Source organism: Herpailurus yagouaroundi, unplaced genomic scaffold (genome assembly GCF_014898765.1).
Source record: "Herpailurus yagouaroundi ecotype Mexico unplaced genomic scaffold, PumYag 222, whole genome shotgun sequence".
Taxonomy (NCBI): domain Eukaryota; kingdom Metazoa; phylum Chordata; class Mammalia; order Carnivora; family Felidae; genus Herpailurus; species Herpailurus yagouaroundi.
The window spans coordinates 4,835,242-4,856,516 of NW_024412453.1; the positions used below are offsets into that span (position 1 = coordinate 4,835,242).

General features: G+C 46.1%; 1 protein-coding gene across 2 annotated transcripts in view; it reads left to right on the plus strand.

Moving 5' to 3' along the window:
* Positions 1-21,275, plus strand: part of SYT17 (synaptotagmin 17) — an 83,619-nt gene that overhangs the window by 40,079 nt on the left and 22,265 nt on the right. For both annotated transcript variants that reach the window (XM_040458938.1, XM_040458937.1), the window contains exons 6-7: positions 8,871-8,991; positions 10,531-10,686. In XM_040458938.1, the coding sequence (XP_040314872.1) occupies positions 8,871-8,991; positions 10,531-10,686 (277 nt within the window). The remainder of the gene's footprint in view (positions 1-8,870; positions 8,992-10,530; positions 10,687-21,275) is intronic.

Genomic DNA, 21,275 nt, shown 5'->3' on the forward strand with positions numbered 1-21,275 from the left:
TTTTTGCCTTCAGATTGTTTAGAGCCGTAGTTTTTGATGTCTGAGTGGATGTTATTGTTCAGATGTGTCACACATTCTGGAACAAAGGCCCTGAGTTTAGTGAGAACCCTCCACTTTCTTGGGGGCTGGGCTGAGATACAACCTTGAGATCCCAAGCCCTGAAAATTATGGGACCTGTCATCATAAGTCACTCAAGAGAACAGCAATGGTTGACTTTCTCCACAGTGATTACTTCAGAATTATTTCTGAATATCAAATATTAAATTCTTGCCCCAAAATGTCTTTCTCTCTCTTTTTTAAATTTTTATATGTTTTTTTATTTATTTTTGAGAGAAAGACAGAGTGTGAGCAGGGGAGATCAGAGAGAGAGGGAGACACAGAATCCGAAGCAGGCTCCAGGCTCCGAGCTGTCAGCACAGAGCCCAGCGCGGGACTCGAACCCACAGACCGTGAGATCATGACCTCAGCCGACATCAGACGCTTACCCGACTGAGCCACCCAGGCGCCCCTCTCTTTTTTTTACTTGAAATGGAGGTTGGGGATATCCACAGCACATACCTGTTCTGCCTGAGGGTGAAGCCAGCATCATCTTCCCCATTTAAAAAGCAAAGGAAAATATAAAAACCAAGAGTACAAATAAGTGGGGGTGATGTTATTTGTGAAGAGAATCCTCATTAATTTATTTAGAAATCCAAATTAGTAACCATCTTTGCCTGCTTTACTGTTAATAGCAAGGTACTTGGGACTTTATCTTTTGAAATCAACAACTTCAGGACCAGAACAGCAAAGGGTAGTGGGACTGCAGTGCACGGTTCTGTTACTCAGGTCCATCTGCATGGAGTGTCCTTCCCTGAAATATTTCCTGGGCAAAATCCTACCTATCTTTTTTGTCCTAGTTTTATTGAGATATAGGTGACATATAATAATATGTAAGTTGAAGGTGTACAATGTCATGATTTGGTACACATATATTTTGAAGTGATTACCATGATACAGTTAGTTAATACGTCCTACTTACCTTTTTAAGTTTATTTATTTTGAGACAGAGAGAGAGAGAGACAGCATGAGCTGGGGAGGGCAGAGAGAGAGAATCCCAGGCAGGCTCCCTGCTCAGTGCAGAGCCCAGCTCGGGGCTTGATCTCGTAAACTGTGAGAACATGACCTGAGCCAAAATCAGGAGTCCAACACTTAACCTACTGAGCCACCCGGGCGCCCCTCTTTTTTTTTTTTTTTAAGTAACCTCCACACCCAATGGCAGGCTTGAAACTCACAATCCCAAGATCAAGAGTTTCGTGCTCCACCGACTGGGCCAGGCAGGCGCCCCCATCCTACTTATCTTGAAAGACTTAACTCGTGGGGCGCCTGGGTGGCTTGGTCGGTTAAGCGTCCGACTTCGGCTCAGGTCATGATCTCACGGTCCGTGAATTCGAGCCCCGAGTCGGGCTCTGTGCTGACAGCTCAGAGCCTGGAGCCTGTTTCAGATTCTGTGTCTCCCTCTCTCTCTGCCCCTCCCCTGTTTATGCTCTGTCTCTCTCTGTCTCAAAAATAAATAAATGTTAAGAAAAAAAAATTTTTTTAAAGAAAGACTTAACTCAAGGGGCACACCTGGGTGGCTCAGTCGGTCAAGCATCCGACTCTGGCTCAGGTTGTGATCTCACGATTCGTGGGTTCGAGCCCCATGTCAGGCTCTGTGCCTGTGCTGACAGCCCAGAGCCTAGAGCCTGCTTCAGATTCTGTGTCTCCCTCTCTCTCTGCCCCTCCCCCACTCATGCTCTGTCTCTCTCTCTCTCTCTCAAAAATAAATAATAAAACATTAAAAAAAATACTTAACTTGAATGCCTCCTCTGGGAAGCCTTCCCTGACTATGCCCCTCCCAAGAATGGGTTGTACTTTACTATGTCTTGCACTAGGTCAGGTTTATGTGGCTCATTAACACTTAGGACCCATAATTTGTTTTCACTGAGGTAAAATTTACATAATATCAATCTAAACTTTTGTTTTCAAGATTATTTATTTATTTAGAGACAGCAGAGGGAGAGGGGGAATCCCAAGCAGGCTTCACTCAGCACAGAGCCCGATGCAGGGCTTGATCCCGTGACCACGAGATCACAACCTGAGCCGAAATCAAGAGATGGTCGCTTAACGAACTAAGCCACCCAGGTGCCACTCAATCTAACCATTTTAAAGTGTATACAGCTCAGTGGCATTTAGTACGTTCTCAGTGTTGTGTAACCATCACCTCTCTCTAGTTCCAGAATATTTTCATCATTCCAGAGGAGACCCATGCCCACTAAGGAGTCACTCCCCATATCTGTCCTGCTAGCCCCCAGCCTGTCTCCTACAGATCCTAGCAACCACCAATTTGCTCTCTGTCAGTCTAGATTTACCTGTTCTGGATGTCTCAGAAATAGAATCATACCATAAGTGATTTTGTATCTGGCTTCTTTCAGCTACCATAATGTTTCCAGGGTTCAACTACAAAATATTGTAGCATGTATCACTACTTCATTCCCTTTTATAACTTTCTGTCCAATGGTTATGCTACATTTTGTTCATCCATTCATCCATTGGTGGACATTTGGCCCACTTCCACCTTTTGGCTATTGTGAATAGTGCAACCATTAACATTCACGTACAAGTTTTTCTGTTCTCTTGGGAGAATGGAAATACCAAGAAGAATTGCTGGGTCATGTGGTAACTCTAGGTTTATCCTTTTGAGGAAGAGCCAGGCAAGTAGCACAGTGGCGACACCATTTTATATTCCCACCAGCAGCACCCAGGCTTCCAATTTCTCCACATCTGCATCAACACTTGTTATTTTCTGGTTGTTGTTGTTGTTTTTCTAGCCAACCCAGTGAGTGTGAGGCCACTGGAATTTTGATTTGTTTTTGTATTTTTCCTGCTCCCCACCCATAAACCGAATTGTTAGTGGCATTGTACTTTTGTTACCAGCCACATTTTATAAGAGTTAATGAGTGGGCTGAGCTTGCCTCCTGTCCTTATTTATAATGTGATCTTGAGCACATCACTCAGCTTCTCTGAGCCCAGATTCTTTCCTCTGTAACATGGGAACCTCCAGAGCTGTTGAGGGGCAGAAATGAGCCAGAGTCAGTGCCTGCCCCAGGGTGATTTCGCAATACAGGTTTGCCGTAATTATCATGATCACGATGTCCCGGTGCCTAGGACTGAGTAACTGTAGAATAAGTGTTAATTAAATCAGTGAACCCTTGGATATTGCTCAACTATCCCTCTTTTTTATTTCTTTTTTTTTTTAATAATATATATACTTTTTCGTTTATTTATTTTTGGGACAGAGAGAGACAGAGCATGAACAGGTGAGGGGCAGAGAGAGAGGGAGACACAGAATCGGAAACAGGCTCCAGGCTCTGAGCCATCAGCCCAGAGCCCGACGCGGGGCTTGAACTCACAGACCGCAAGATCGTGACCTGGTTGAAGTCGGACGCTTAACCGACTGCGCCACCCAGGCGCCCCCCTCTTTTTTATTTCTGCCAACTGTTCCCTGAATTTGAGACAACTGTCTTGCAAATTGATCACTCCCAAGGTGAGGCAGAGAGAAGGAGTAGTGGATCAATGGGACCACTTCCCTTGGAAAAATACAGCGTGAAAACCTTGATAGGTGTGTGTTGGAGGGGAGGGTGGGGGAGAGCTGGAGAGAGCAGCTGCTCATAACCTTCAAGGAGAAAGAGGAATAAAAGAGCTTTTTTTTTTTTTTTGACATGAAAAACAATTTTCTTAGAAAGCGGAAGATAGAGGATGACACTAGCAGCTGCCTTGTTGAAGGTTGGTCAGTGGCCCCCGGAGAGGAAAAGAGTGACTCTTCACTCTGGAAAGGGCTTGAGGGCCCCTTAGGTGCTGAGAGCCCTGTAGCTGGCCTTGCTCCTTTTTCCATCTCCTGTAAGGACCTCTGGGGTGGACGTACTCCAACAGGTCAGCCTCTGGGCAGCTTTCTTTAGCTTCCATGGATCTTTCTAGAATCCACCTCTTAGCTCGCTCCAGCCACTCTGGCCTTCATTCTCTTCCTGCGTCTCTCCCTCTTCCCACCCCTCTGCCTGGTGTGTCCCCCTCTCCACCTCACTTCCATTAGGCCTTCCTCAAACCTCACCTCACAGAGGCCTTGCCTGAGCACCCTGGCTGACGTGACGGCCCCCACATGTGCCCCACCAGTCACCATTCTCTTACCCTGCCTAGGATTTCGTGCTTGCTTTTTAAATGTTTGTGTTATGTTTTTAAATGAAATATTTCTGGGGCGCCTGGGTGGCGCAGTCGGTTAAGCGTCCGACTTCAGCCAGGTCACAATCTCGCACTCTGTGAGTTCGAGCCCCGCGTCGGGCTCTGGGCTGATGGCTCAGAGCCTGGAGCCTGTTTCCGATTCTGTGTCTCCCTCTCTCTCTGCCCCTCGCCCGTTCATGCTCTGTCTCTCTCTGTTCCAAAAATAAATAAACGTTTAAAAAAAAAAAATGAAATATTTCTAACTTAAAAGAATAAAACAAATACCCAGGTAACCATGTCCGAGGTCTGACAAATGCTAATAATATTCTTCCCTGTTTGGTTATTTCATATCTCCCCTTTTAATCAACTTTATTAAGGTATAATTTACATACGATAAATACATACATTTTAAATACGTAGCTTGTTGATTTTTGGCAAATGCATGCGTGTAACTGCCACTATAATCAAGATACAGAGTATTTCCCGCGCCCCAGAAACGTCCCTCATCTCCCTAGCCTGCTGAATTTTTCTTTTTTTTTTAATTAAAAATTTCTTTCTTTAATTTTTTACTGTTTATTTTTGAGAGAGAGAGTCAGAGAGAGTGAGTGGGGAGGAGCACAGAGAGAGGGAGACACAGAATCCGAAGCAGTCTCCAGGCTCTGAGCTGTCAGCACAGAGCCCAATGCGGGGCTTGAACCCACGAATCATGAGATCATGACCTGAGCCGAAGTCGGATGCTTAACTGACTGAGCCACGCAGGCACCCCTCGTATTCAGCATTATCTGAAATCACCTCATTTGTGACTTTTTTTTTTCTTTTAAGTTTATGTATTTACTTTGAGAGAGTGTGCGAGTGGGGGAGGGACAGAGAGGGGGAGAGAATCCCAAGCAGGCTCTGCAATGACAGCATGGGGCTCAAACTCACGATCATGACCTGAGCCAAAACCAAGAGTCAGATGCTTAACCAACCAAGGTGCCCCCATTTGTGTCTTTTTTAGTCTGTTTACTCTCTCTCTGTCCAACCACAGTGTATGTTCATGGAGGCAGGGACTATGTTGTTCCCCACTCCTTGCATGGCATGGCCCACAATCAATCTATCAAGGTCATGATACTGTATTTATTATCCTTGTGTGCACATCTTTTTTTTTTTTAATTTTTTTTAACGTTTATTTATTTTTGAGACAGAGAGAGACAGAGCATGAATGAGGGAGGGTCAGAGAGAGAGGGAGACACAGAATCTGAAACAGGCTCCAGGCTCTGAGCTGTCAGCACAGAGCCCGACGCGGGGCTGGGCTCGAACTCACGGACCGCGAGATCATGACCTGAGCCGAAGTTGGCCGCTTAACCGACTGAGCCACCCAGGCGCCCCATTTTTTTTTTAATTTAATTTTTTTTTGACATTTATTTATTTTTGAGACAGAGGGAGACAGAGCATGAATGGGGGAGGGTCAGAGACCTTGTGTGCACATCTTGACACACAGTGAGGTACATTGATGGGGTAATTCCTGGAAATGGAACTATGGAGTCGATGGATATTTCCTTCTTTTGCTATCCTAAAAGGGACATTTGTCCCCCTTTCTGTCTTCTAACCCATGTCTCAGTCTGAGCACTGTTGCCATTTCGGGCTGGACCATTCTTTGTTTTGGGGGGCGGAGGGGGCGGTCTTGTACACTGCAGGATGTTGAGCAGCATCCCTGACCTCTACCCACTAGCTTCCCTAGCGTCCCCCACCTCAGTTGTGACAACCCAAAATGTCTTTAGACAGTGGAAAATGTCCCTGAGGGAGTTAGGGGGGGCAACATTGTCCCCATATGAGAACCACTGGTCTATCTCTGTAGGCTGATTTCCTGCCATACAGTTTTGTCCCTTGGTTGGGCCTATCTTTAAATGAATTACCCTCGATGACATTAGATGTGTTGAATTTATTTTTCACCAGCTCAGTGGGCTGAAGTACATGTTATGATCCCTACCTGGAGAGCTGTATCATGAGTTGAGCAGCTGGTTAGTTGTAGAACCAGGGAAGTCTTTGCTGTAAGTCTACAAGGATATGAATGCTTCTCCCTGGGGAATTCTCTGCATTTCTCGCCTCAGGATAAATATGTCTGCAGAGTCAGGCTCTGAGGATACTGCGTCTTCCAGGCCTTAAAGAACAAGGGGGAAACCCCTTACAGCTGTGTATAGGGGTTGTCTGAACTTCCCTGATGAATCAGCACACTGAGTTGGCCATTCTTGTCTTTAAAAACCTGCAAGCTTGCCTGTAAAGCAGTGAAGGATAGATGGGGACGTAGTGAAATGAAGCAGGCAGGTCCCATCCGGGGGTGGGGAGGGTGGGCTGCACTGTGGCCAGATGTTATGAGGTGGGGATGTGGAGCCCAGCCTTGCCGGACCTTCATTGTTCAAGAAAGGCAAGAAATCCAGAACTTTTTTTGAAAGTGTGATGTCTTGATTCTTGATTTTTATAATAATTAGCAACTTATTATGTTTCAACTTGATGTGGGCCAAATGAAATGCATCTATCTATAGACTGACAGTTTGTAACCTCTGAGGTAATGTGTGAGGTTACTTCTTGTTTGGGGACTAACTCACTCAGCCCAGAAATCTTTTGGCTTGACTGTGGATGCAGTCAGTACATGTTTATTGAGTATCTACCATGTGCCAAACTATGTTCCAGAGCTGCCGCTTGACGTAAATTTGCTGGAATGACTGATAACGGAAAGGGATAGAGATTATGGGTGGGCAGATGGATGGACAGAGTGATAAAAGAAGGATAGATGGATGATGGATGGCTGAAAGATGGATGGATGAATAAATAGATGGAGGATGGCTAGCTCATGGATGGTTACGTGGATGGATAAATAGATCAATCTGATCTTTTAGAGATATATACTAAAATATTATAGATAAGATAATATGATGTTTGGGAATTACTTCAGAATGATATGGGGAGTTGAATGAGAGTATAAGTCAATCAAGATAATTGTTGAATCTGAGTGATGGTGGACATGAGGAGTTTCCTTATACTTTTTTGCTTTCTTTTGAATATGATTGGAAATTTCCCATACTAAAAATATTTATTTTAATGTTCTTGTCATTTAGAGATACACTCTGAAGGATATACAGGTAAAATGACATCATGTCTGGGACATGGTTTAAAACTTTCAGCTAAAATTTTTTGCAAGTCGGTGTATAGATGTGTTATGCTCTGAATGCTTGTGTCCTCCCAAAATTTATATGCTGGAATCCTAACGTCCAATGTGATGCTGTTGCAAGATAGGGCCCTTGGGAGGTAATTAGGTTATGAAGGTGGAGCCCCCTTGAATGGGATTAGGGGCCCACATTGCTCCCCAGTCCCTTCTACCATGTGACGGCACAACAAGAACCCTGTGACCCAGAAGATGGCCCTCACCCAACCGTGCCAGCACCCTGATCTTGAACTCCTAACTTTCAGGACTGTGAGAAGTTTTTGTGGTTTATAAGCCACCCAATCTATGGTATTTTGTTGTATGAACAAAGACAAGTACAGACTAAGACACGATGAAACATCCTTTAGCAAAATGTTGATCGTTGTTACCACTGGGTGGTGGGTATATAGAGATTCATTACACGGGCCTGTGTAAATCTGTATATGGTTGCAAGTTTTTACAATAACATACATATATATATATATATATATTTTTTTTTTTTTTTTTTTTAATGGGACAGAGAAGTGGGGCCTCCTGTTTTCCAGGTACTTTTGGAAGCGTGGAATCAGGCTCTGGGTGAATTTCTCACAAGCATGGTAGTGTTGACATCAAAGGAATGGGTATTTAAAAAAAATGTTTTTTTTAACATTTATTTATTTTTGAGACAGAGAGAGACAGAGCATGAATGAGGGAGGGTCAGAGAGAGAGGGAGACACAGAATCTGAAACAGGCTCCAGGCTCTGAGCTGTCAGCACAGAGCCTGACGCGGGGCTTGAACTCACGGACTGCGAGATCATGACCTGAGCTGAAGTTGGTCGCCCAACCGACTGAGCCACCCAGGTGCCCCGGAATGGGTATTTTTTAACAAGGGATGTCACTGGCTGAGTGTTGCCATAGTGAGGCTAGAAGCCAGGGCTCTGTTGTGGACTCCAGGTTGAGAACAGATTTCTTGCCCACATAGGTGCTCCCACTTCTGTTGGGAGGCAGAAAAGCACAGTGGTCAGAGTGTCTGGAATCAGCCTCCCTGGGTCCAAACACCAGTGCTGCCATTTTCTAGCTGTGTGGCCTTGAACGTGGGGTTTCACTATCCTGTTCCTCAGTTTCCTCATCTATTAAATGAAAGTTAATAGTAACATGTTACAGACTCATTGTGAAGATTGAACTACTTATTCCACAGAAAATGCTTAGCACGGTACTTGATATGTAGCATGTATTTATTATCATTATCAGTGCTTTGTTGTTACTACTGCTAAGTATTTTAAGAAAAGAAAGAACTTTCTGAGATAGGTGGGATGATTGAGGGCAGAGGCTAAGAGAAGCCCAAGAAAGAAGCACCCAGTGTCAAACGATCCACCCACAGAAACCCATTCATAAGCTGCTGGAATCACTTTCCTGCAAGATAGGTACAAAAAGGGATACAAGAAAAAAGCAACTTCCCAACCATTTCTTTTCTCTGCAGAATGAGGTAGAGCTGGGGGAGCTGCTTCTGTCGCTGAATTATCTCCCAAGTGCTGGGAGACTGAACGTTGACGTCATTCGAGCCAAGCAACTTCTTCAGACAGATGTGAGCCAAGGTTCAGGTACAGTGTGACCCTTCCTTCCCCCTTTCCTTAACGTAGCACCTTTGTTTGTTTGACATGGGGACTTGATTTTTTTTTTCCTGCATTCCTGAGACTATTAAGAAGACTCTGTGAGGGTAAACAAATAGCTTTTAGAACTAGGATGTTAGACCAAGAGGAAAAATAAAGAATCAGATGTCTCTTAGGATGAGGCAGGTAAATGATGCCATCTCAGTAACCCATTTGAACCGGGGATTTGACTGAGACCACGTGTGATAACTACTGACCTCTGCATGCTCTTTGTATACACGCAGCCCCAAGGAAGTTACTTGCCTATCCAGATGCTATGCCTGCAATGCAGATGCTATGCTCCAGGTGGCGGTAGTGTGCACTGACCACACCTTCTGGTCTCTGGGTGTGTGGGGTACACCCTGAGGTTTTTTTCCCTAGCTCATTTCAAGTAGACTGTGAATCTTTTTAAATCCGAGCTCTGAAAAGACTGTTGTATTTAAAGTGTCTGACTGTATAGCAAACCAATTCAAGCATGACTTTTAATGAAATGGAACAGATTCCATTCCATCTGTATGTAGCTTCTCCCTTGACAGCAAAGGATATTATCATGAAAGTAGCCAGGGTCTCTGGGACCTCTTCAGCTCAGTGGAGGAACTACTGTCTCCTCTAAGTACAGTAGCTAAAATAACTCACTTTTGCTATAAGGTGACAGCTGCATTTAGAAGACAACTTGCATTCTCAAAAACCACATTATAAAAATAGAGGTTTTGAAGGGGCCATTGGAGGGGATGGTATTAAGGCTGGAGAGTTTCAGACTCATCACCATGGGAAAGTCAGTATGATAAAATGATTAAGCGTTCCAAAGTCAAACTGCCTGAACCAAGTCCTAATTCTACTGCTTACAAATGATGTGACCTTGAAGAGGTTATTTAACCTCCATAAGCCTCAATTTCTCCATCTGAAAAATTGAGATAATAATAGTACCCATCTCACTGGATTGTTTCAACAAATATTAGATAAGGTACGCAAATCTCTTTGTAAACTAGAAAGTGATCTAAGAATGATAGTCACTATTCTGATACTCCTACGTATGTGCTATGGGCTCACTGACAAGGTAATGGGTTTCTTGGGGCAGAAAAATGAGGGCAGACTCTGGGTCTGACTCTTCTCCCACTAGTCTGATCTTAAGTAGATCATTTCCTATCTCGAGTCTTCAGTTTCTTCATCTGTTAAATGCATACAATGCTTGACACATGGAAGGAGCTCAATAAATCTTGGATGGCTGGAGGAAGAGAGAAGAGGATGAGCAGATAAGCAGCTGGATGGGGAAGAGAGAGGAATGGATAATGGACGGATGGATGGGAAGATGGATGAACAAAAGGAGGGGTGGATACCTGGACTGATGGATGGAAAGATAAATGGATTGATGGGGATAAAGAGTGACAAAAGGATGGGTAGGTGGTTGGGTTATCAGATAGATGGCAAGTTGGATGGAAGGATTGAGTTTCATGAGCTCCAACATTCTATAATGCTGTGTCCGATTCCCAGACCCGTTTGTGAAAATCCAGCTGGTGCATGGACTCAAGCTTGTGAAAACAAAGAAGACATCCTTCTTAAGAGGAACAATTGATCCTTTCTACAATGAATCCTTCAGCTTCAAAGTTCCCCAAGAAGAACTGGAAAATGCCAGCTTAGTGTTTACAGGTACGTTGTGTTCCAGATCCTGATGATCTCCAGGTGAGGCTATTCCACTTATTGTCCTAAAAACAGAAGGTATGTAGAGAGGACAGTCTTTAAGAACTTCATGTCTGGTATTCAGCTACCTGGGTTTGAATTCATTTACCACTTGCGAACTTGGGCAAGATCCATAAAACTGTACAGCATGATTATTACAAATGTAAACTTTGGAGCCAGGTTTCCTGGCGCTTTCACATAATTACTGAAGACTTGGGCAAGTAGCTTGGCCCCTCTGAGCCTCAGTTTCTTCACCTATGAAATGGGCAATAATAGTACTTGCTTCATAGGTTTGTCGTGAAGACTAAGGGACTTACAACCTGGAAATAGTAATGAGTGCTCACTATGTTAGTTTTGGTGGCATGATCATTCCAGTAGCTTATAGTCTAATAGGGAAACATGAGGAAATGGGGTCACCTAACTCAGGAGGATTTTGAAAGCCTTCCCAGAGGACATGGTGTTTAAGTAGAGGCTCCATGTGCCACTCTGGTTGAATTTAATCGGTTGTTTTCAGGGTGTATTAGTTATCTATTGCTGCAAAACGAATTTAGTGACTTAAAACAGTGAACATTTATTAAGCTCATAGTTCCTATGGCTCAGGAACCCAGGCATAGCGTTGCTCGGTGCTCCTGGCTGAGGTTATCTCACAAGGCTGCACTCAAGGTATTGGCTGGGGCTGCAGTCTCATCTTAATGCTCATCTGGGGGAGGATCTGTTTTTAAGCTTATGCACATAGTCAATGGTTGGCAGGATTCCGTTTCTTGCAGTGGAGATGCATGGGATTGGAGGCTTCAGTTCCTTCCTGGATGTCAGCCAGTGACCTTCTTGTGTTTCTCATCACGTGGGCTTCTCCGTGGGGTAACTCACAGCATGACAGATGGCTTCCATCAGAGCAGGCACGTGAGGGAGCAAGATGGAAGCCAGAGTCTTATTGTTAACCTAACCTTAGAAATGATGTCCCGTCCCTTTTGCCATATTCTGTTCAGTAAAAGCGACCCAGTGGGTCCAGCTCACCTTCTAGGGGAAGGGGATTACAGGAGGGTGTGAATACTGGAAGTTAGGGATCATTGGGAGCCATTTTGGAAGCTGGCTACCGCAGCATAGAACCAATAGAAGTAATGGTTTTTATCTCCTGTGTCCTCGTCATAGGAGGGGCTTCACTTATATTATCGCTAATACTCATCATGATTCCCCCTGTCAAGTCAGTATCATCCCTGTAGACTTACAGGGCTGGGGACCGAGACCAAGGCTTAAAACCTGAGCGAGCCACCCAGCGTCAGACTGGTAGAATCAAGATTCAGGCTCTAGTCTCCCTCGCTCCAAAGATGAAGGGGTCTGCCTTTCCCAAACACGCAGGTAGTGCTGGCATTGGGGTTCTGGCATCACACTGAAGAGTCCTGCTCCAGAGTAGTCGGAAGCTTCATCTGTTTAGATCTAGTCTAAAACCCTTAGCTGCAGGTCTCCCAAGAAAGAAGGCCGTGGCTGAAAAGCCGTTGCATGTGAGGCTTCCTCTGCATGGGCTTATTGCTTCTCATCGCCAAGATTGCAAATGCGCTGTGCTCCAGGACTCCCCCGAGGCACGTTGGTTCTGGGTTTTCTAAGGGCCTGTCACCCAGAGAGTCTGCATCCATTCAGGGGATGCCTGCCCTAAGCAGACACGACAGTCCTATCTGTTGCAGCCTGCGATGGCTGCTGTCCAAGGGTCCCACTCTCCCCAAGGTTTCAGGTGAAGACAGAAGACAGTGATTCCCCTGAATCTTTAAATGGTAGAGGGCAGGCAGTGGGAGCTTTATTGAACCAAGATAAGATCCAAGCATGGAATATGGATTCCCAAGGCCCTACTGAAAATAAAGGACTTAATGTTGCACGTGGAGATCAGGAGGGGGCCCAGGGGGCATTGAGTGCCCTTAAGGAAAGCCCTGACACTTGTGTATTTTACTTTACTTAAGATTTTATGACAAAAGTAGCACACGCCCGTCACAACCAAAAGATGCGAATGGACAGAGAATCAGAAGAGCAGGGGGTTTAAACGCATGGGCTGTGGAGCCAGGGCCTGGGCCTTGGCTTTGTGGCCTTGAGCAAGATATGATGGCTATCAGTTGGACAACATAGCTCTAGGTTTTACCTGGATTTATTTTCAGTTCTCGGTCATCCATAGCTTTTTTTTTTTAAAGAACGTTCTTTTTTTTTTTGCGTCTTTAATCATCTCTTCTAAAATTTGAGCATTTATTGCTCTAACAGCTATATGCTTACTAGGGTGTAAAATGGGTGTAACTACACAAGGACGTCTTGAAAGATTGTTATGTGGGTTAAATGAGAACAAGACATAATCTTTGCTAAACACTGTGTCTAGTGCACAGCAAGCACTTAGTAACCGTTAACTATTATTATTTTTTGTTTATTTATTTATTTTGAGAGAGAGTGCATGGGGGAGGGGGAGAGAGAGAGAGTGAGAGAGAGAGAGAGAGAGAGAGAGAGAGAGAGAATCCCAAGCAGATGCCACCTCGTCCACACAGAGCCCAACTTGGGGCTCAAACTCACGATTTCGAAATCATGACCTGAGCTGAAATCAAGAGTCAGATGCTAAACCGATTGAGCCCCCCAGGTGCTCCAGTAACTGTTAATTATTATTTAAAAAAAAATTTTTTTAACATTTACTTATTTTTGATAGAGACAGAGCGTGAGTGGGGGAGGGGCAGAGAGAGAGGGAGACACTGAATCCAAAGCAGGCTCCAGGATCCCAGCTGTCAGCACAGAGCCGGACGCGGGGCTCGAACTCATGGACCGTGAGATCATGACCTGAGCCGAAGTCGGACGCTTAAACCACTGAGCCACCCAGGCGCCCCTGTTAATTATTATTAAAAGGCAGTTTTACTCTCTTCTTCATCCCCCTTCTAGTCCCTTCTCCCTTAAGTCACCGGTCACCACCTTGAGCGTCCTGGTATGCATCATTTCACACTTTCTCCCTTCTTCACACAAACATCATCCACATACAGAAAATTCAGCTCTTTTAAGAAGTTATTCGTTAGGGATATCTAGGTGGCTAGTCGGTTTAGTGTCAGATTCTTGATTACGGCTCAGGTCATGATCTCAGGGTTCGTGAGTTTGAGCCCGGCGTCCAGCTCTGTGCTGACAGTGTAGAGCCTGCTTGGGGTTCTCTCTCTCCCTCTCTCTCTCTGCCCCTCCCCCCTGCCAAAATCAATAAATAAACATTTCTTTAAAAAAAGAAGTTATTCATTAATTCAGGAAGTATGTATTGAGCACGTGCGCTGTCCCAGACACTGTTTCCGAGGGCTGGGAATATAGCAGTGAACAAAACAGCCCCTGCTCTTCCTGCTCTCATGGAGATTTTGGGACTGTTCTGTGGACACTACTCTGAAACTTGCTTTTGTTTCATTAACAAACGAATGTGAGCAGTCCCTCCAGGTCAATGCAAATATTAGTGGGCCCAGCTCCTTATTTTTTATAATCGCATTATATGCCGTCCCCTGGTGTAATACAGTAACAGCAGAGATTACACATAGTGGGGGGCGAGGGAGGGTGTGGGGAGGTCAGGGGCATGTGACAGAGCTTGAGATAATGTGGTAAGAACCTTGCAGCAGAAAAATACCCAGAAGGACAGAAAGTTTTGACATCCGTTCAGAGGTGTTTTGAAGCCTTGAGTCCCGTATGTGAACACCGTAGGGCAGAAGCCTCAAACTGGGGCAGCTCTCCTGCCCCCACCCCTATACATCTCTCAGTCACCCCCCTGCACTTATGGTAACAGTTATCAGACAAGGCCCGTGCTCTCCATTTGTGGAAGACCTGCTTCTCTTGTTTAAATGTTGGGGTTTTTGAGGGGTGCCTGGGTGGCTCAGTCGGTTGAGTATCTGACTTGGGCTTAGGTCATGATCTCACAGTTCATGAGTTCGAGGCCCCGTCAGGTTCTGTGCTGACAGCTCAGAGCCTGGAGCCTGCTTCTGATTCTGTGTCTCCCTCTCTTTCTGCCCATCCCCTGCTCATTTTCTCTTTCTCTCTCAAATAAACATTTTTCAAAAATTTATAAATGTTGGGGTTTCAGGCTCCTAGCTCGAGGGCACCTCTTGCCAGCTTAAAGCCCATTGAAAATATTCTTTCTAGAGAAGGAAGAATCTCAGGTCTCCCTGCCTTCTTCACTAAGGGATTCTTAACTCTGGCTGTATGTACTTCAGAATCGACTGGGAGCTTTAAAGTGCTACCAATGGCCAGACCCCACTCCCAGAGACTCTGACCAACTGGACTGAGTCTGGGGTCTCAGCTCTCTCTCTGTATATGTGTATCTGTATTTTTAAAGCACCCCAGATGTTTAAAGCAATGCAGTCAGGGTTGAGAACCATAGCTATGAGTGGAAATCCCAGCTGGGATGGCATTTTTCATGAAGGGCCCTGGCTGCAATAATAAAAGAAATACAGACTGAACTAGTATCTATCTAGGCAATTGAGGAATTGTCCTGAATTCAAATCTAGAATGTTCTAACTTGCTTTATTTATCAGCTAGGGGAAAGAGCTGTCACCTCCAGGCTAAAGATCTGAAACCTACCTATTAGCTTGTTTCCAAACACTTCCCAACCAAAGTAAGGTTGATCTGCACTTTGAGCATTTGTGGAGAATCCTGGTAAAAGCCTGTAATTAGCTGGCGGGCGGGGCTTTCTTGGCAGTTACTTTCCTGTGTGGGATGAGGGTTCTTCTGCAGTTTTCAATCAGGTGACTTCTGCAGCTGAAGTTTAAAAAGGGGGTGTGGGGTGGCTTTTCAACTCATGGGGGAGAAACATGCAGCCCAAAGGTCTTCCGGGGAAAGTAAAGTGGATTTGGCCCCTGTGGTTAGTGGGCTATTATTGGAAGTGGGGGAAGAAAAGAAGGAAAAATAGAAATGCAGATTGATGGTGCCTCTGCAAAAAATTAAAAATAGAATTACTATGTGATCCAGCAATTGCGCTCTGGGTATATCCCCAAAAGAATCGAAAACGGGACTCAAAACAGACACTGGCGTATCCACGCTCATAGCGATATGATCCCCAGTAGCTAGAAGGTGGAAGCAGCCCAGGTGTCCGTCAATAGATGGCTGCATGGATAAACAAAATGTGACCTGTCCCTTCAGTGGACTGTTATCCAGCCTTCAAAGGAGGGCAATGGTGACGTGCTACAAAGCGGATGAACCTTGAACGCATCCTGCTACGTGAAATAAGGCAGATACGAAAGGTCAAATGCTATATAATTCCATTTATATGAGATGCCTAGAGCAGACAAATCGATAGAGACAGAAAATAGAATAGAGGTTTAACCGGGGCTGGGTGGGGGAGGAGAATGGGGACTAATTTGTTGGCGGGTGTGGAATTCTAGTTTGGGAAGATAAAAGCTTCTGGAGACGGATAGTGCGGTGGTTCTGCCACAATCGGAATCATCTCAATGCCACTGCACTGAATACCTAAAAGTGTGTAAGTGTAAATTTTATGTTGCGCATATTTTATGACAATTTAAAAAACAAAAACAAGAAATGCAGCTGGAGCTCCACAGAACGCAGGCGGTTCAGAGTAGTACGTGGATGCTGAGGCTGGCCCCTTGCCGACTGTTTTCCTGAGAAAAGTCCCTGCCCTTTCATTGTCACTTGAAGGACCTAAATGTCATGGTTAGGGGCCACGCCCTGGAGCCAGATTCCCAGGGGTTCGTTCTATGATCTTGGCGCTTGCCTTGACCTCTTTTTTGCCTCACCTTCCTCATCTGTAAAATGGGGATAATGGTTCCTACATCAGATTATTGTCAAGTCCAAACTGGGTTAATAATGTACACAAAGGCATAGAATGGTGCTTGGCTCAGAGAAAGTGCCCCATCAGTATAGCTTTTATTATTATTACTCAGAAGACACCATATTTATATAGCTAGGTCCACCTTAAGGCTTTTCTGAAAGAAAGTAGGGCAGTACACACAAATAAGTAATATTTTCTACCCACTTGATAAACTTAAAGTCAGAGTTTCTGTGGAAAACCCAAAAAGGGAAGGAAAACTTATTTTATAGGGACGCCTGGGTGGGTCAGTCGATTAAGTGTCCGACTTCGGCTCAAGTCATGATCTCCGGTTCATGGGTTCAAGCCCTGCGTTTGTCTCTGTGCTGACAGCTCAGAGCCTGGAGCCTGCCTCAGATTCTGTGTCTCCCTCTGTCTGCCCCTCCGCTGCTGGTGCTCTATCTCTCTCTCAAAAATAAAATAAACACTTAAAAAAATACATATATTGGGGTGCCTGGGTGGCTCAGTTGGTTGAGCGTCCGACTTTGGCTCAAGTCATGACCTCACGGTTCGTGGGTTCGAGCCCCACATCAGGCTCTGTGCTGACCGCTTGCTCAGAGCCTGGAGCCTGCTTCAGATTCTGTGTCTCCTTCTCTCTCTGCCCCTCCCCTGGTCACACTTTGTCTCACTCTGTTTCTCAAAAATAAATAAGTGTAAAAAAGTTTTTTTGAAAAAAAAATTACATATATTATGTTGGGACTTTAAAAAATCCTGAGGCCCAGGCCCCAGGCCAGAGCAACTGAATGAGTCAGAGCATCTGTGTTTGGGGAAGGAGAAGGGGGTATGTGTTTCACGGCTCCCCAGGTGATTCTCTTGCACAGCCTGGGTTAGCAGCATTCGCCCACAGTGTTCTGCCTCCCTCCTCACCCCACTGTCTGCTTGGAGGCCTCCCAGGCCTCTCTTCGAGAGTGAGTTCCAAGGCACCTGGTCTGCTTCCATAATTGCTTGGCTTTCTGCAGCTCTAGCATCAAATTGGTTCATTGAATCTGCTGGTATGATGAGGTGGGCGGGGTCGCGTGGTGGAGGGTGAGATAGAAGGTCTGGAGCGATGCTGCTACCTTCGCGCCTGGGAAGACTTCAGGGCTGATCGGGCAGTGGAGGACCCGCTGGAAAAAGTGTTGGGGTTTGGGAAGCAGGACATTGGAGAAGCCGAGGGCTTCCAGCCGAGGACAGGAGAGGAGGCCAGTCTGAGAGGGGCAGAGCCTTTCTGCGAGAGCCAGAAACTCCCTCGAGATGGAGAGATGCTGTGGGCTTGTTCGGGGCCACAGATGTTCCCCAGCATCTGGCCTCAGCCCACCTCTGCCACGCCTCCTCTCCAGCCTCCCCACAGCCTCTGTCTCCTCTCCCTGCCCAACTGACTGGGCACCAGGCGCAGCTCTGCCTCCTAGAGAAACGGGTGCACAGCCATTCAGAGTATGGATCGGGGTGACATACGGCTTGGTTCACATGACACCCTTACCATGTAGCAAGTGCATGTGACCTTGGGTCAGGGACGTCCCTTTCCCGAACCTCAGTTTCCTCCTCTTACACCCTTCCGACCTCAGTACATCATATAAAAAGCTTTACACGGTGCCTTGTACACAGTTCGTGCTCCGTGAACACCAATGTGATGGTGACGGTGACGATGACGGATGTTGCCATAGAGGAGCGGACGGACTCTGGAGTTATACAGACTTGGACTTGAATCTTGGCCCCACTGTTAGCCAGCTGTGTGACTTCAAGCAGAGGACTCCACCCCTCTGAGTCTGGACTTTCTCTTGTGTAAAATGTAGCAAATTATTCCTATGATGGGAAGTAAAGGCAAATCAGCATGTGACCTTGTCCACCCCAGAAATAGCCCCTTGGAAAATCATGCCTGTCATTTGAATAATTCCAGTGTGTAAGAGTTGAAATGCTGGCGCTTTTGAGGTTAACGGCTTGGCCTGGCTGCCTGTGGCTGTCTCCCTAGCCTAGCTCCCTCACCTAATCATCGTCACCCCAAAGCTGCCAGCTGGTACAGTGTCCACGAGCCAGGGATTGACACGAAAGCTGTGCCAACTCAGCCATAGAACCAGACCGGCTTGTGCTCCCTGAAGTGCCCTGGGGTTGGCAGTGTGTGGGAGGACCCGGCGGTAGGCGCTTGGCTCCAGCCAAGACCCAGATCTGGTCATAGGAAGCGAGCGGCCGAGCATGGAGACCAAAGCCTCCGCTTTCTGGACGGAGGGTAATGAAAGTGGGCCCCTGTGGGCCAGAGTGTGGGGAAGATTGCAGAGAGGAAGGCAGCCCCAGAAGGAAGCCCATGAACTTACATATGAACTCCTGGGCTCACCCCGAGCTGCTCGTGAGTGGATATGACCCTAAGCAGTACATGGGAGACTTTGAGAACCGAACTACAAAGTGTAGACTACCACCCGGGTCTGGAGCTGGCCCCTTGGGGACAGATAGGAATAGCACTGAAAAGACCTTGAAAACTAACTGACATTGGAAAAACAGCATATAGAAGGCGGGTTAGAACATGTGGTCTGAACCTAACCTAGTCAGTTGCCTGATGGCAACTGAAAAACCAATATATTTAGAAGGATTTATTTATTTATTTATTTTAAAATAATTTTTTATTATTTTCATTTTTGAGAGAGAAAGAGAGTGGGAGCAGGGTAGGGGCAGAGAGAGAGGGAGACAGAAGATTGGACGCAGGCTGCAGAGCCTGATGCAGGGCTTAAACTCACAAACCACGAGATCATGACCTGAGCTGAAGTTGGACGCTTAATCAATTGAGCCACCCAGGCGCCCCTATTTAGAAGGATTTAAACAAGACCCAGAGTCTCATGATATAATATTCAAAATGTCCAGGATACACTCCAGAATGACCTGGTTCACAAAGAACCAGCAAAGTCTGGCAAATTGTCAGAGGAAATATAATCAGCAGGCACCCACTGCAAGATGACCCAGATATTGGAATGATCACACAGAGACATTAGAGAAGTTCTTACACCCATGCTCCAAGAAGTAGGCGTGAATCCTCTTGGAAAGAATGGTATGGAGAGAATGTTGCAGGTTAGTAGAGAAACAGAAAAAAGAACCAAGTGGAAATTTTCGCACGGCAAAGTAGAATGACAAATCAGATATTCACTGGATGGGCTCAAAGGCAGAATGGAGATGATGGAGGAAAGAGTGAACTTACAGACAGATCAAGAGAAATGACATACTGTGATCAGCAGAGTAAAAAGATTAGAGGGAAAGAGGAACAGAAGGGGAAAAGAGAGAAGTATGGTGGGGACCATCAGGATGGGAGTGGGGGACTTACCCCCCAGACGTCCCATGAGTTCCTTACCAGGTTGCTGGACCACTAGCTCAGGGGCCCCACGACTGTCCTTCCCTTCCCAGAAAGCATTAGCAAGTCACGAGGAGGCAGTATCACGCTGTGATTGAATTCAGCCAGCCCTGGCCTCAGACCGTGACTGTGGGCAAGTGGCTTTGCCTTGGTGAGGCTCAGTTTCCTTGACTGAATAGTGGGGACATTATACTTATCGTGAAACCCCTGTGAGTTCATTATCTCATTTGGTCTTTCAATAAACTTATAAAGTGGCCATTATTCATTGGGGAAACTGAAGCTCAGAGAAAGGGATTGCAGTGAGTCGAGCCAACTGCAAAGTCTGCGAGAATGGTCCCCACAAGACTGCCCTGTTCTCACTTCAGACCAGCCGGCTAGAAAGTCAGGTCCCTGTGACCGTGCAGTTTCAATGATGCACAAGAATGACTCACAGGACTCCAGAAAGTGTTACTTATGACTACAGTCTCATGGTGGCAGAAGGACACAAATGAAAATCGGCCCAGGAAGGAGACACACAGGGCAGAGTCCAGAAGGGGTCCAGATGTGGAGCCTCCGGTCATTTTCTCTGCAAGGAGTCCTGGATGGCGCTGCCTCTTCCCAGTCACCAGGTGTGCACTGTGCATAGAATGTTACCAATTAGGGGAGTTCACCGAGCCTTTGGTGTCCAGAACTTGTACTGGGGCTCCATCTTTCACTCTCTGACAGCTGAACTTCAGCCTCCAGCACCTCCCAGAGGTCCAGCTAATACCTCTCATCATCAGTTCCTCCAGGAGACCCCAAAGCTCTCCCCATAAATCACATTGTCCAGTGGCCAGGGCCCTGAGGCAAACACAGCCCCTGCAGGATATTCCAGAAGCCCGGAGATCACCTCCCAGGAGCCAAGGGCATAGACCAGATCACTCTGTGGACACAGTGAATTCTTTCCTACGTAGGAAATAACTGGTCACTTGGGCCACGAGGTCATCCAGCTGGTGAATGGTTGGGCCAGGCTTCCAACCCAAGTTGTTTGGTTCCCAAGTCTTCCTCACTCTTAACCAAGTACACTTTGATAACTGTGTGAATCTCCTGGTGATCTTGTTAAAATGCAGATCCTGAGTCAGTAAGTCTGAGAGAGACCTGAGCCTCTGTGTTTCTAATAAGCTCCAGGTAACACCGATGCTGGCCTGAAGACCACGCTTTGAATAGTACGAAGACACTTCACCTGTTCTCCCAGCTTACCCCATTATGTCCAGGGCACAGAAGGCAGTGTGAGTTTGGAAAAAGTACCACAGGGCAGGTCAAGTAGAGGCTGTAGGATGAGAAGCTCACTTTTTTTTTTCCTAAGTGCCTTGAGAAGCCCTTGGAGGGTATTTGGCCAGGGAAGTGCTATGATCATGTTTTAAAAGTATCAGTCCAGGGGCGCCTGGGTGGCCCAGTCAGTTAAGCGTCCGACTCTTGATTCCAGCCCAGGTC